Source organism: Megalops cyprinoides, chromosome 5, assembly GCF_013368585.1.
Source record: "Megalops cyprinoides isolate fMegCyp1 chromosome 5, fMegCyp1.pri, whole genome shotgun sequence".
NCBI classification, from domain to species: Eukaryota; Metazoa; Chordata; class Actinopteri; order Elopiformes; family Megalopidae; genus Megalops; species Megalops cyprinoides.
Window position 1 is genome coordinate 35,273,163 of NC_050587.1, and position 14,296 is coordinate 35,287,458.

The window sequence follows — 14,296 nt, forward strand, 5'->3', positions numbered from 1 at the left end:
GATAGGATTTCCATCCTGTTACTAAAATCATTAAACTGGAGACTCCCCAGACCCATCAATTAATTTCAAAAGAAGCCGTGTCTCCACCCAGTGGAAGAAACTATTTTTGCAGCTACTCCCAATGCTTTTCTATCCAGACATGCAAAATATTTGTAAGTCTTTCGTGTGTTTATATGCAACGTTACACTAAGTATAGAAGCAAGCCTGTGCATGTTTGAATGATGTTACAGGTGGTGCCTCTAGATGCTACTAGCCCTTTATATGTTGTCGGGGTTACCTCATGCTAGATGGTCAAGCAACTTTCTACCCTTGTTATCTCTAAAACCTGAGATGTGAGTTTGAGAGATGAGTTAACTAGCTGACGCTAGTGATGTGTATTTAAAAGGGAAATAATGAATTACATACGTGAAGAGACACACTTTAACAATTATTTTGCTCATAAACATAACCAGGCCTGACAAAACCAGACTGATGCGTTGTCTCATCTCAGTATGTAAGCAGCACGTGTTAGCTGACAGTTTGTCAGTTATACCAAATGAAAGGCCCGTTTTGGGACAGGAACGCCATGTTGGATACTCTCCCAAAACCCGGACTGCCAGTCCGGCTCTAAAAACGTCATTGGTTACACGCTTCCACTCCAGCCCTTTCTAGCCCTGTCGCGCCGCTCGAAGCAGACTTTGGTCATCGGTGCTGATCTAGGACCGGATTCTCTAACCTTTGAGATCAGAAGATAAACACCAAAACTGGTCCTAGATCAGCACTTACGGGCAACTTCTGCTTGGAGCAATATGGCCAGTAAACCAGCTAGTTACATGTACGTATCAGACCGCACATGCGCACTAGCTCCCAGTTGCCACATTCCCCGCCTGAGCCCCACAGCCGAGAAGTACCCTTTCATAGCTAGCCTGATACAAAAAAGAAGCTTTATATTTAATTTATTATCCCGTTAGCAGAATTCAATCCACCGATTAGCTCGGTGCCGGTGGGGAAACGAAGCACGTCATCTCACTGACCGATACACCGTGAGTAGCTGTGCTTTTTATTGTTTGGAGTTGCTAGCTCGCTAGCTAGTTATCAGCCTAGCTAGCAAGCCAGTGCAGTGCCTATGGAAAAAAGGTCAATCGTGAATTTGATTTACCAAGCTGGGGGATGGGACGGGCATTTGGGTGTAGACAACGTATCCACATTTCCAGATAATGAAGTGAGTGTGAAGGCACGAATATGCAGCGACAACTTAAAACCGGAGAACGTCTGGTCAGCCGCTGCACTGGGATGCTGGTGATCATCACCATCTGTCTAACGTTAGTCTAGTCGCATGTTTTTGTGTCAGGCCCTCGTTCGTCATAATTCATACCAGCTAACTTGGTTAGCTTGTATCATAACTCATGCTGCATCCCTAGTGTGTCATACCTGCGTGCCTTTGCTGTGGCCTTGATTGCAGTCGGTTGCTAGCTTCACCATATAGCTAGCATCTCATGTTGTGAGGCGCTAACTAGTAAGATGGACTATTAAAGACAATGCAGTCAGTTTAGCTAACTTGCGATGTTGTTAATGGCAAGGTAGTTGTCCAGTTTGCTTGGCGGTTACCTTACCACTGTGTCGGTAGTTGATGCTGCGGCCAATGACTTTCTGATTCGTAGCTGATGCGCTAGCTAGATGGTTAGCGGTATCGGTATTAGGCACTGCACCCTAAAGAGGTACGCTGTGCCAAAATACCAACGACAGCGTCTCCGCTGCTGACTAGACAGCTACTGTTAGGTAGTTAGTTACTGTTATGATGTTTAGGTTATACGGTTGGCTGACAGGGTCCAATGAACGTTAGCTAGTTAGCTGACACGTTTCAGTTTAGTGTACCAAAACAGGTAGGCAGTGGAAAAAAATCACTATAGATACCACTGTGGCTACCTATTAGATTCATGTAGGCACATCAGAAATAGGATACAGTTGTGCTAATATAACCATCATGGTAGATCTTTTATGTTGGATTTTTAATGTCGGATATCAGTCAAATTAGTTCGTTAAACAACAGACTGACCCAAAACATAGGTAAATATTCATAGATGACTACACACTTACAGTGAGTGAATAACAGCCTTCGTACACCACAACAAATAAAGGTGAAGCACTACCCATAAATACGTCTATGTTCCTGATCCCTCAGCTCCACTCTAATAATGCAGTAATACGCGTAACATTTTCATGTTAGACATATCCCTAGACAGTGCTAACCTGAACAAAAAACGACGCTTTGATAAGTACTAAGTTTTTATTCTTACATATCTGACCATGTGCAATGTTTAATGTGAATGAAACTTCAACCATTCGACAAAAATCCAAAAGTAATAGCTAAAAAATGTTTTAGCTTCATCCTGAGAGAGATTTTTTTAGTTTGCCTTTTGGGGGCTCCTGTATCATATATTTAGTCTTAAACTTGTTTAAAAATGTTATTAATGCTTTCGTAAGAATGCGTACATACAGGTTTAATAATGAGCGTGAGTGTGGTGATCCGTAGTATGTCATTAATAGGAAGAGTAGTCATTAATGCCATCACAACAGTTGTTACATTTAAGCACCTGCAGTCCTCTTAAGGTGAAGGGTGGGGAATGAATTCTTATTTGTAATAGGTACTGGATTTGCTAGGTGACCCCTTTGCCTGGAAAATTCTCAAATATGAGTTACAGGCTTCACACTATTATTTCTCAGTTCTGCCTGTCCAAAAACCAACAAGTGAAGTTTTCCCTATTTAAATCCACCAGGGGCAGGCCAGCAACGTCATACACTTGACATGACACATGACACATGACATCATAGCCAGCCTGCTAGCACTGGAAGCCCACTTCATGTTACCTGCTAATGGATATATGAACACTTGTTTGGTTATTACTGTATTAATAACCTGCATGAGTGTGATTGGATAAGGTATAATGCCTTGGGTGAAGCATCAAGTAAAGACTCTTATTAATATTTGGACTGAGCTCACAGTTCAGCAAGACTTGGAGGGTGTGGTGCTGCCAAAAAATCATGCTGTCCCAAGAGATGGGTCTAATTGCCAGAATGGGATTAAAAAAAGATGAAAACGCATGAGAAAAATCCAAACGATCTAGATGGAGGAAGCGGAAAGGTCTGCATAACGCGCATATGTTAATTATTTAATTGCTCGTACATTAGTTTGTTTTCCAGTGTGTGGTGCAGTGTGGCTATTGCACAATAGCATCCTGACATGCATAGAGATTTCCCTAAGCTCACGGCAGCAGCATGGTGGCTTACAGTCTTCTGAATGAACTTTGTATAGGCCTTGTCCACAGTGCTTACATCCAGTAAGGCCTTCACATTTTACCTGCAGTGCATGCTAAAATAAGACCTCCCGTGCACCCTGCTGGATGGAAAGGTAATGAGCAGAAATTGCGGAAGTCTTTCTCCTGCGCAGTTTGAGCCTCTCCATTCAGGTGCTCTCAGTTTCAGAAACTCCTGCGGTCCAGAGTTATTCTGGGTGGCTGGCGGTCCACTTACTGTTCACGGGAGCAGTTTTGACAGCGTGAACCTTTTAAAAGAGGTGGTAAGCCTTGGCAGAGGCTTGGGCAGGCTGGTGGCTTTTTGAAAGTCTGTTGCATTGTAAAGTGGTGCTGGACAAAACCTCTTTGAAATAAACACTTCAGTCAGCCATATGTGAGGAATTATTTGATGACTAATGGGGTTATGATAAAAAAAAGAAAAAAACTTGCTAATTTCACACTGAATAAGCTCTTTAAGTGCTAAATTGCTATTAAACATGTTATGCAATTTATGTTTGCACATTTTAGCACTTTTTTTTGCACTGAATGAAGTTATTCAGCTTAAAGGCAATTGCACATATGTTGGAAATGTAAGCAATATTTACCTTGTTTTGGAGTAGTACTCTGTGCAGTGTGATTCTCCCCCCCCCCCCCCCCCCCCAATGGCTGTAATGCTGTTAGTGTTTGATGGGTTATTACGTTTTTCTATAGTCAGGCAGTGGCAGCCCTAGTCCTGCGATCTGATTCAACGACTGCGTAACCATGGCAACAGAGGAGAAGAAACCAGAAACAGAGGCAGCCAAAACCCAGTCTGCCTCATCCACATCTGCCAGCCAGACCAAGGTAGGGATGCCCATGTTTGAGAGCACCTGGTAAGACCGTTTCTGGAAGACAGATTACGTTACACTTACATTCAGTTTGTTAAGGCTGTTGGGTACTTTCAGGCATAACTCCACCTTCACCAAGGCAAGCTCTTCTCAGGTGTATATCCAGACCAAGCTGACTTGACTAATTTGTCAACAATTTTTGCCAAAATTCCACATCTGAAACGAAACCATGTACTTGTACTACATTTTTGCAGTACAACAGGGGGCAGTCTTCCCTCTTGACCTAACAGGAAACCCATGCCCTGATGAAGTGATGCTTTAGGAGAGGTTAAACCAAGGTACTGACTTTCTGTGGGCATTAAAGATCCCATGCCACTTATTGCTCAGAGTAGCAGCTGTCCTGGCTAAATTAATCGGGCCCTTTCAGTCAGGCCATCTCATAACCTCCCAGTTTGATTAACGTAATAATTCCTTCCCCCAGGCCGTGATTTTGGAAGATAATTGGTTCTCAGTTGATCCTACAAAGGAAAATAAAAGTTACAGTCAGAAATAAAAATAAGTAAATCAAAAGGTTTTGCACAGTAGATGTGCGTAGCAACAGATAAATATTATGAGATCCACCTACGTCCTCATTTAGCTGACACTCTTATCCAAAACAACTTACATACAGTAGATTATTTTATCCCTTTATACAGCTGGGTATTTGCTGTGGCAATTATGGCTTAAATTAAGGGTTAATATTATGGATGTTTGCTGAGGCAATTATGGGTACCTTGCCCAAGGGCACAACATCAGTGCCCCAGCAGGGAATATACCCAGCGACCTTTCAGCTACAAGTCCTGCTCCTTACCACAGCGCCACACTGCTGCCCACTCTCGCCTAGATGGATGGGAGGTGAATAGATGTTGTCACCACAGTGTGTTTTAGTCCCTTTTATGGAGGTAATAAAACGGTGTTTATCTTCTGTACCTGCTCTTGTCGTTTTGTCTCGCAGTCGGCGCCAGTGAAGCCCAACTACACGCTGAAATTCACGCTAGCCGGCCACACGAAAGCGGTGTCCTCCGTCAAGTTCAGCCCGAGCGGGGAGTGGCTGGCCAGCTCGTGTGAGTCGCTCGTCCTCCGAGCCGGAGTCCAGCTTGTTTGTGATCGCCGTGATTGTGCTTTCAAGCCAGCTGGCACTACTGTGGGGCGTTTCTGTGGGTTGGTCCGCGAGTTGCTTTAACGAATGCAGATCTTGGCAGGGAAGAAATCGGCAAACAACGGAAAGAACATACAGTGTCGAGCTGGGCGAACCGCACAGACAGGGAACACGTGGAGTAACACACACCATTGATTACAGAGGAATGAAACTTTTTTTTTTTTTTTTAAACCATGATTAAACTCTGTGTTCACTTGTTCAGACACAGCTTAGTTAGCCCGGCACCAAGCTAAGCCTGTAGAATGGCAGAGGTGTCTCCTGTCTTTGTAAAGTGATGTTTAACTCTGTAAATGTGGCGGTATGTCACCTCCCTGAAGGACTGCTACCCGCTGTGAGGAAGAGCTTCAGGAAACATCCCCAGGGAGTGTAGCTTTGGAAGTCTGCGTCTCACTGTGAATTATCTGATAAAAAAAAAAAAATCCACCTTAGTCTCCTGTAGCAAGTGGTCCCCAAGAGGAGTTGCAGCTCCTCAGCGGTGAAAATCTTCTGAGAACACAGGGTGCTTATTAGACAACCTATGTCTATTCATATATCTATATCTATTCAGAGCAGGCCGATATACAAGCCCAGGCTGGGGCTGCAGGGTTCTGAGCTGATGAAGTGCAGATCAGGGCAGGTGTATGTACATCGTGGAAACGCCCTTTGATTGTACAGATGGCTGACTGGACCTTTTCATAAAATTTGTATGTTGTTATTATAGAAGTATGACATGGCATAATGTGTTCTTCTCATTTGTACTTTATAAGAGGAATCTCTTATTGATAACAGCTTATATATCAGCAATATTTCCTGTACAGTTAATGCAAAAAAGGTGACATTTTCACATGAATGCTAACGCAAGAATCTTGGTTTTAACTGATTTTACAGCTGCTGACAAACTTATCAAAATATGGGGAGCTTATGATGGCAAGTTTGAGAAAACAGTATCTGGACACAAGCTGGTGAGTTGACACTTTTGCATTGATCATTGCATTTTTGATGTGTGGATATACTGTATTTTGAATATTTTCTTGGTTAAGAGAGTGAAGTGCTGCGTTGACAGCAGTAAAGCTTTTCCAGGGGAATATTTTAAGAAGATGTGGAGGTTGTTTTTAGTTAGTTGGTGGCACGTGATGAGGACAGATTTTGGCCTGTGAATTCACCGCTGTTTGTCTTTGATTGTGAAGATGACATGTGGTGGTGCTGGTTGCATATGGGTGTGTCTCATTTGATCGGTCCACATGCACCATGTGACACATCTGGACCAATCGTATGTGAGCATCCAGTGACCACTCCCACCTGTGACGTGTCTCCTGCAGGGCATCTCTGATGTTGCGTGGTCCTCCGACTCAAACCTCCTGGTTTCTGCGTCAGACGACAAGACGCTGAAGATCTGGGATGTCAGCTCGGTGAGCATCGGGGGGGGAGGCAGTAATTAGGGTAGCAGAAATCAAACTGCAGTAGTGTCAAAGAGGTCTTCTACAGTTTGTCTTACTTTAAACACCCTTCTGCTTTCCTTAATGTACTAATCATAGTCTGTACTGCCTGAGTTCATCAGATGTATTCTGCTGCAAAAACTAAATGCCTGTTTGGAAAATGCTTCCTTCTGCTTTGCCTATGCGCACGCCATCACCATGGTAACAGCTGGGTTACGGGATTACCATGGTAACTGCTGTGCTTTACCTTGCGTCAGTGGAAGTGTTTTATCCGCCATTGCCTAGCAGCTGTGTGAGAATGATTAGTCCTTCAACTCTGACACCCCTGCTCCATGACACATTATACCTTGCATGCTAAGAAGCGCGCTCTCTTCCTTTCGCAGGGAAAGTGTCTGAAGACGTTAAAGGGCCACAGCAACTACGTCTTCTGCTGTAATTTCAACCCCCAGTCCAATCTCATCGTGTCTGGATCGGTGAGTCCGCTCTCAGTTCGGGCTGAATGCAGATGAGTTAGTCACTCCGACAGTGTTGTGATTTCCCCTTCACTGGATCTCAGCATTTATTTTTTCCTGATATCTTCAGGCACCCCGTAGGAGGCATGCACTAAAGTCTAACAACATTCATTTTATGGGGTTATTGGAGTTTCCGTGTAACTGTGTGTTAAAATTCCTACATATGAGTGTCACCCAACAAGTGGAATGCTGCTTTTTTCTTAAAGTACAGAGTGAAAGGGTAAACTAACCCACGGAATTAGTAGGTTTAATGGTCACATGGACATAGCTACATTGGTTTCCTACCGGGGAGAGTTTGCTTTGTGGGCCGATGACACACCTCTGCCTGAGCACCTGATTGGTCAGTGCAGCGTGAGTGGGCGGTGTTATGATAATCGGTTGTCTCTGCAGTTTGACGAGAGTGTACGGATATGGGATGTGAAGACAGGGAAGTGCCTGAAGACCCTGCCAGCCCACTCCGATCCCGTCTCAGCGGTAAGGGTTAGGCCTGCTGCCAGTGTGTACATTCAGTCTATATTGATCTCAACTGATATGCATGTATACATCCACTCACATAAATGCATATATATACCCACACACACACAATACAGAAAGAGAAAGTAAAAGAGTGTAAAACTGTGTTCTTGTGTGAGTAGTTACGCACACACATACTTGATCTTTCTCTCTTCATCTCTCTGTGTAGAGGTTTTCCTTTCGTGATGAACATGTTATGTGTGCGATAAGTCAGGCGCTGATCATTTGCACATTGTACATGTGGCAACGCATGCCCTCTGAAAGAGCTGGTGCAGGGCTATCGGAGCTGCACAGGGTCACTGTTATATCTCAGCAGTCTGACTGAAGGTCTGGGGTTTAGCCTGGCGGAGGCCCTGCAGTTTGAGTGTAGCGGGCGAGTCAAGAGGGTGTTGACTCCCAATGGTGCTGCAGTGTTTTTGTCTCTTATTGAAGAGTAACACCCACCCTCTTCTGTCCAGGTCCATTTCAACAGAGACGGCTCTCTGATCGTGTCCAGCAGCTACGACGGGCTCTGGTAACCGGACTCCCTGTCCTTTTCTCATTCAGTTTCACAGTGCTTTATCATCATGGGCCTTTTTTCACTGAAACATGCTTGTCTCTTTACAGCCGAATCTGGGACACTGCGTCAGGACAGTGTCTGAAAACACTCATCGGTAAGCACAGTTGTTCATTATTGGAATTTGGTTGTTTGTAATTTAGTAGGCTTATTAACAAGACTTGCCGCATTTTTTGTTGCATTGGACATACTTTTTTCTGGAAAAAAAAGTAAATTTACACCGTGGCGTAGTAGTGATGACTGGCGGGCTGAGTGACCGCACATCCTGAAGGTTTCCCCTGTGATGCCACCAGGAGCAAGTAAAGTGATTTTTTTGGAAAAAGCGCTGCCCTTATATTCCATTTACAAACAGATGTTTTTGATTTTTTACCTGATGCAGAATGCGCTCGCAGACACACAGGTTTTCAGGCTGTAATCTCTGAAGCTCAAGGGAAATTCTGCTGGCACAGCGATGCGGCTCTCGAAATGCTTTTCACAGAGCAGTGAAGAGCGAGCCGGGCATTTCGACATTAACGTTAGGCCCCCCCCGTGATCGTGTGCCGGTTCCGTGCATTCCGGCGATGGCAGACGGGCTCTCGAGAGCGCGCCGGCATAGCGTGTTCCGCCCCTGCCGTTACGCCGCAGGACGGAGTGCGTAACGCACCGCGCAGTGTGTCAGCGTGTTGCGCCCGCCCGTCCGCCCGTCCGCCGTGCGTGTAAGCCAGCGTGTCGCTGTGTCTCCTCCCTCCCACAGACGACGACAACCCGCCCGTGTCCTTCGTGAAGTTCTCGCCCAACGGGAAGTACATCTTGGCCGCCACGCTGGACAAGTGAGTGACGGGGCTCTTGTCGCTCGTGACCGTTGTGAGAATGTCACGAGGCCATACAGGGGACAGCTGTCCGTGAGGTGACGGTGTGGCAGGCGCTGTTAAGAGTAGCAGGCAGTGTATAGTATATAAAGCATATATGTGTAGGTGTATGATAGGTTGCATCCTGACTTTGTGCAGGTGTGTCAGTCACACACTGTGCTCCTTAGGCTGCTGCTGCTAAATCTCAGTTGAGTCCACCTGTGTTAAAGCCACCTGGATTCTGTAAGAGGGTGAAACCCAGGGAAAGGGGTTTTTATCAATATGCTAAGATGGGCTGTTTATAAATCAGGCACTTTAAGGCCATTGACTTGATATGTGTGGTGTGTTGGGCTAAATGCTTTCCTCATAGTTCTTTTTTAATAAATCGACTTTGTCCAAAAATCTCTTTTCTGCCCTTTCAGTTGGCAGCAGCGCTCTTTGTCCTGTAGATCACTGGTCCCAGTTTAAATATCATACACACTCAGCGCTCCACCCAGCTAACGTTCTGCCTCCTGTTTTATTCGCAGCACCCTAAAGCTTTGGGACTACAGCAAAGGAAAGGTAACGCCTCGGTGTGAATGTAGCCGGCTGTGTAGCGTGCTTCATCCAGTGAATGTACAGTGTCGTTTCATTTCATTCTTACGGGGAACATGTACTGAATGGCTGTGTTGTAATATGCACAGATCTGCTGATAGTCGTTTTGCTTGCCAGGTGAAAGCATGTCATCGTTAAGGTCACGTCTTAGATGCGTTTTAACAGCACTGCCGTGTGTTTGCCTCTCTCTTCCAGTGCTTGAAAACATATACCGGCCACAAAAACGAGAAGTACTGTGTATTTGCAAATTTCTCCGTCACTGGTGGAAAGGTACGTGTATTGATGATTATTATTATTATTAGTAGTAGTATGCTCTGTTGTGTTTGACTGCTGTCATGTTATGGGGAGTTTTAAGTACAGAGGTGTACTGCCGCGTGGTAGCAGGGTAGGGCTGCTAGGCTAGCTGGGCTCTCTCTACATCTCTCTGTCTGTCTCCCCCCGCCCTCCCAGTGGATCGTCTCGGGTTCGGAGGACAACATGGTGTACATCTGGAACCTGCAGACCAAGGAGATCGTACAGAAACTTCAGGGCCACACAGGTGAGTGAGGGAGGCCGTGTAATGTGGGCTGAACCCCTGTGGTGGAGGTCCTGGACTCTGTACTGATGTGCTTTTGATGGAGCTGTGTGGTCCGTGTCATAAGCCATGACAGTGGCCCTGGAGAAGGGCATCTGTTCAGTTAAATGACTCCTCTAATCAGACTTTCATATATGTAAATTGGCAAATTTGCATGTGTTTAAGAACACATTATTCTTTGTGTTGGCATGTGCATGTGCTGACATGATGAACAGACATATGTGGTGCTGGATGGAAGTGGTGAAACAAACTCCCTCTCTTTCTCTCGCTCTCTCTCTCTCTCTCCCTCTCTCTCTCTCTGTCCTCCCTTTGTCTTCCTGTCTCCTCTCTCTCTCTGTTTCTTTCTTTTTTTGTCTCTCTTCCTCTCTCTCTCTCTCTCTCCCTCTCTCTCTCTCTCTTTCTCTCTGTCCTCCCTTTGTCTTTCTGTCTCCTCTCTCTCTCTCTCTCTCTCTGCTCTCTGTCTCCTCTCTCTCCTCCTCTCTGCTTTCTCTCTCTCTCTCTCTCTCTCTCTCTCTTCCTCTCTGCTCTCTCTCTCTCTCTCTCTGTCCCCTCTCATTCTCATTTTCCTTCTCTTGCTCTCTGTAGACGTGGTGATCTCCACGGCCTGCCACCCCACAGAAAACATCATCGCCTCGGCGGCGTTGGAAAACGACAAAACCATCAAACTGTGGAAGAGCGACTGCTAAGCCTGGAGGGGATCTTGGGCTTTTTATTTTATTTTATTTTCTACTTTTTACATGTTTTTTTTTTTTTTTTTTTGAAAAAAGTGGACTTTCTGCCGGAAAGATCACTCTCGATCCACAACCTCCCCCCATGTCCTCTCATGTGGGGAAAGGGTCAGGCAAGTGGAGCACACGTCCAGAACACGGTCATAACCCTCCCGCAAACCTCCCGAAACCGCAGCAACACCCCCACTCCTCTCAGTCACACGCGCCTGAGCTCTGGAGGCCTCTCACTCTCTCTGTCTCTCTCTTTCTCCATCTCTCTTAAGGCCTTATTTTAAACTGTGCGAATTGGATGTCTGGGTCTTGATTCCTTGAAGGAACCCTAGTTGTGGAGAGTCTCTTGCAGGAAATGGATCTGCTTCATCGGGCAGCTGCTTTAGCAGTGAGTAGATTTATCAAATGCAGGGAAGCTGCAGTATTCAGCCTGCTAGCTTCAGTCATCGTATTACAGAAAATAAAACGGTGTTCTAGGTTTGTGTTAATGTAGACAGCCCCAAGAACAAACACTAAGATATTAACCTCTGGAAACGTTGTAGTAATTTATGGTTTGATGTGAATAACCAGACTGACGAGTGAAATTTCTCTCTCTGCTTGAGCAAAGACAAAAACCTGCCATAGAGTAGAGGAGGAGCAGGACTGCCTCAGTGGATAATGTCTTGTGGGTTGGTGTGTGTCGCAGTTTTAAAGGGTGCTGAGGACTGTTCCCTGAGACATTCTTCGCAGCTTTGCTAACAGTTATCCTTTCACATTTGCAGCTGTTTGGAGCTCGAAACGCATTTCAGTAAGGGTTTTGATTCAAAAGTCAAGTGTTTGATAATGAGTCTCGGGGAGGGGGTCGAGTTGGATGTGCCAATCAAAAGCCAAGTGAGCAGACTTGAATGTCCAACCAGACACCTTCCCTGTTTTTTTTTTTTTTTTTTTTTTTTTTATGTGGAGCCACTCCTGCTGCCTTTTAAGGCCAAAGTGAAGTCTGTGGCCTGGAGTGAGTCTTGTCATGTTTGCCAGTCAGTGCAACCAGCCACAGGAAAACAGACCTACTTGTGGAATGCAGTTTCTGTCCGGTAGCACTGCTGGTAGTACCAACACGAGTGGGTTGTACATGAGCATTACCCTGTCTGGCTGTGCACTGGAACTGTTTGTATTAGGAAGACTCCACTCTTCAAGCCTGCCTCTGTGTTATATTGTGGAGAGTAGTTCATCTCCGTGTCAAACACAGCTCTGATCTACTGCTAAACCCAAGCTGGAGCTGGTCAGAGTCAAGTGAGGAAAACTAATGTAGCTGTTAGTCGTTGATGTGTTCAAAGAGTTGAGGTTAATGTCCTTCTATCAGTGGCTTGCCCTGTTCCCCGTCCTGTGGAAAATTGTGTGTGTGTGTGTGTGTGTGTGTGTGTGTGTGTGTGTGTGTGTGTGTGTGTGTGTGTGTGTGTGTGCATGTGTGCGTGTGTGCACATGTGTGTGCAGGTGTGTGTGGACAGTTAATTTTCTGTTATATTACTTGCCAATAGATGCTCATTTTTTTGTATTTATTATTTTTGACACATTTAGAGTGGCTTGGCTTAGCAGCTTGTCACTGGCTGTCAAACACAGTGAACCCGGCTTGTTTGGCTGTTCTGCCCTCTCCAGAGCAGGGGCAGTAGCTGCTCTGGGTTCAGGAGCTTCTGTTCTCTTTAACTGGATCATCTTATTTGCCACTGTCATGAAGCAGCTGCCTCTTAAGTTTTAAGCAGACGGGCTCGCGGTATTTCAGATGTGTGTTTGTGTTTTCTCCTTCATATCAAGTCTCTGTCCTGTCGTGTGTGTATGGTGCCCATTTCCACTGATATCAAGCACGTTTATAACGATTTAATAAAGGATCCAGCTTTTTATGAGAGAGATATTGGATGCCTGTGTGTCGGTAGTATTTATTTAGGTAGTTGATTCATGATAGCCATTCTGGGTGTTCCTCTGCCTGTCTGGCTGGCTGGGGTATCAGTACGTTATTAGAAATTCCCTCACAGTAAGAACGAGCATTTTGCCATGACAGAATCGGTAGAAAAGCACAACTTTGACCTTGGGGTGTGATTGAAATGTGAGAAGTCTGTAAATGACGTTTTTATCAGCTCTCACCAGAACAGCCCCATGCATTTTGTGGGTATACATGTTCACGTGCCCATTTCAGTAGTCGACATGCTAGTAGCATTGGACGGTGCCAAATATCCTCTACAGCTAAAGTGATGGATCTCAAGTCACATGGCTGTTTGCAGTACTATTGACCAGTGCTATGAACATGTTATCCTCACCTCCTGAACGGTATTGCCAAAATAGGATGTTTAAATAATTTGATGGGACTATGACTACTACTGCTAATTTTGATAGGAAAAGTACTGTAATCGCCACCACTAGGAATAGCGGTGGTGATTATATTATGTGTGGATTTCATATTTACAGACCGAATGCAGGCCCCTGCAAGGTGTATGGTTTCCGGCTGTGGAGAGCTTGTATTTTATTCTGTAGAATATGTGGTTGCTGTACCATGTGACACACTGGCTTCAGATTTACCATGTGCACAGTATGCAGGGGAGCATGTCTACCAGGAGCAGGTGCTTATGCGTTAAACTGGAGCCGGCAGCAACATCATGTGACTGATTTTCAGACTCATCCCTGTAGCCCTCCTCAAATGGTCAGTTTTATGACTAGGTTTTGTGTGTCGTCCTTTTTATATTCTGCAGTTTGATCGGCATACGGCAACAGTTGCTCTTTTTATGGGAGCCCTTTTGAGGGAACAAACCTAATTATGGACCACCTAAAGCTTGTCTCTTGGCACGAGCCCCTTTAGCCCAGTATATGCAGCTAATTCCAGGTCTGACCAGCACTCTGCCTCTCGCAGTTCCACAACAGCTGTGCAAGTGTTCATGTAGCCACAGCTTGCTGTTTATGTACATTTTACTTCTTGTGAAAAATAAATCCTTAAAAGTGGAGTGACTCTGCAACCTATGAGCCTGGGCCCCCTGGAAGTGGTGTATTGTGCGGAAAACTGGCCTTTATTGACTTTAATTAAGAACCGGCAGACCTTTGATATGAAATGGGGACTGATTTTTCCATCTAAGGATTGCTTGTCTTAGTTAAAGAAGGGATAGGAGAGTGAGGCTTAATGAAAATAATATTAAGTGTAATGAGTGCTTTTAGTCACTGGTTTGTCTGCACCAATCAAAGGACTTTTCACTCACTAGCAAAAGGCTAGGATTGGTTCAATTCAGTGAGATGTCCAGACCATGTGATGGCATCACCCAATCATGAAGGTTCC

General features: G+C 45.2%; 1 protein-coding gene across 1 annotated transcript; it reads left to right on the forward strand.

The window, feature by feature from the left end:
* The first annotated feature begins 867 nt into the window (after positions 1 to 867).
* LOC118777519 (WD repeat-containing protein 5) lies at positions 868 to 12,423 on the forward strand. The gene is made up of 14 exons (XM_036528537.1): positions 868 to 1,022; positions 3,984 to 4,115; positions 5,094 to 5,202; positions 6,165 to 6,238; positions 6,596 to 6,685; positions 7,096 to 7,185; positions 7,615 to 7,698; positions 8,196 to 8,251; positions 8,344 to 8,390; positions 9,027 to 9,102; positions 9,648 to 9,681; positions 9,910 to 9,984; positions 10,165 to 10,252; positions 10,874 to 12,423. The coding sequence occupies exons 2-14, from the start codon at positions 4,035 to 4,037 to the stop codon at positions 10,972 to 10,974; spliced, it is 1,005 nt and encodes a 334-aa protein (XP_036384430.1). The 5' UTR covers positions 868 to 1,022; positions 3,984 to 4,034; the 3' UTR covers positions 10,975 to 12,423.
* Positions 12,424 to 14,296: the final 1,873 nt, after the last annotated feature.

Coding starts and splice junctions, on each gene's coding strand:
- LOC118777519 (XM_036528537.1), top strand. CDS start 4,035: ATGGCAACAGAGGAGAAGAAACCAGAAACAGAGGCAGCCAAAACCCAG. Junction 9,103..9,647: donor TTGGCCGCCACGCTGGACAA/GTGAGTGACGGG, acceptor TTTTATTCGCAG/CACCCTAAAGCTTTGGGACT. Junction 10,253..10,873: donor GAAACTTCAGGGCCACACAG/GTGAGTGAGGGA, acceptor TGCTCTCTGTAG/ACGTGGTGATCTCCACGGCC.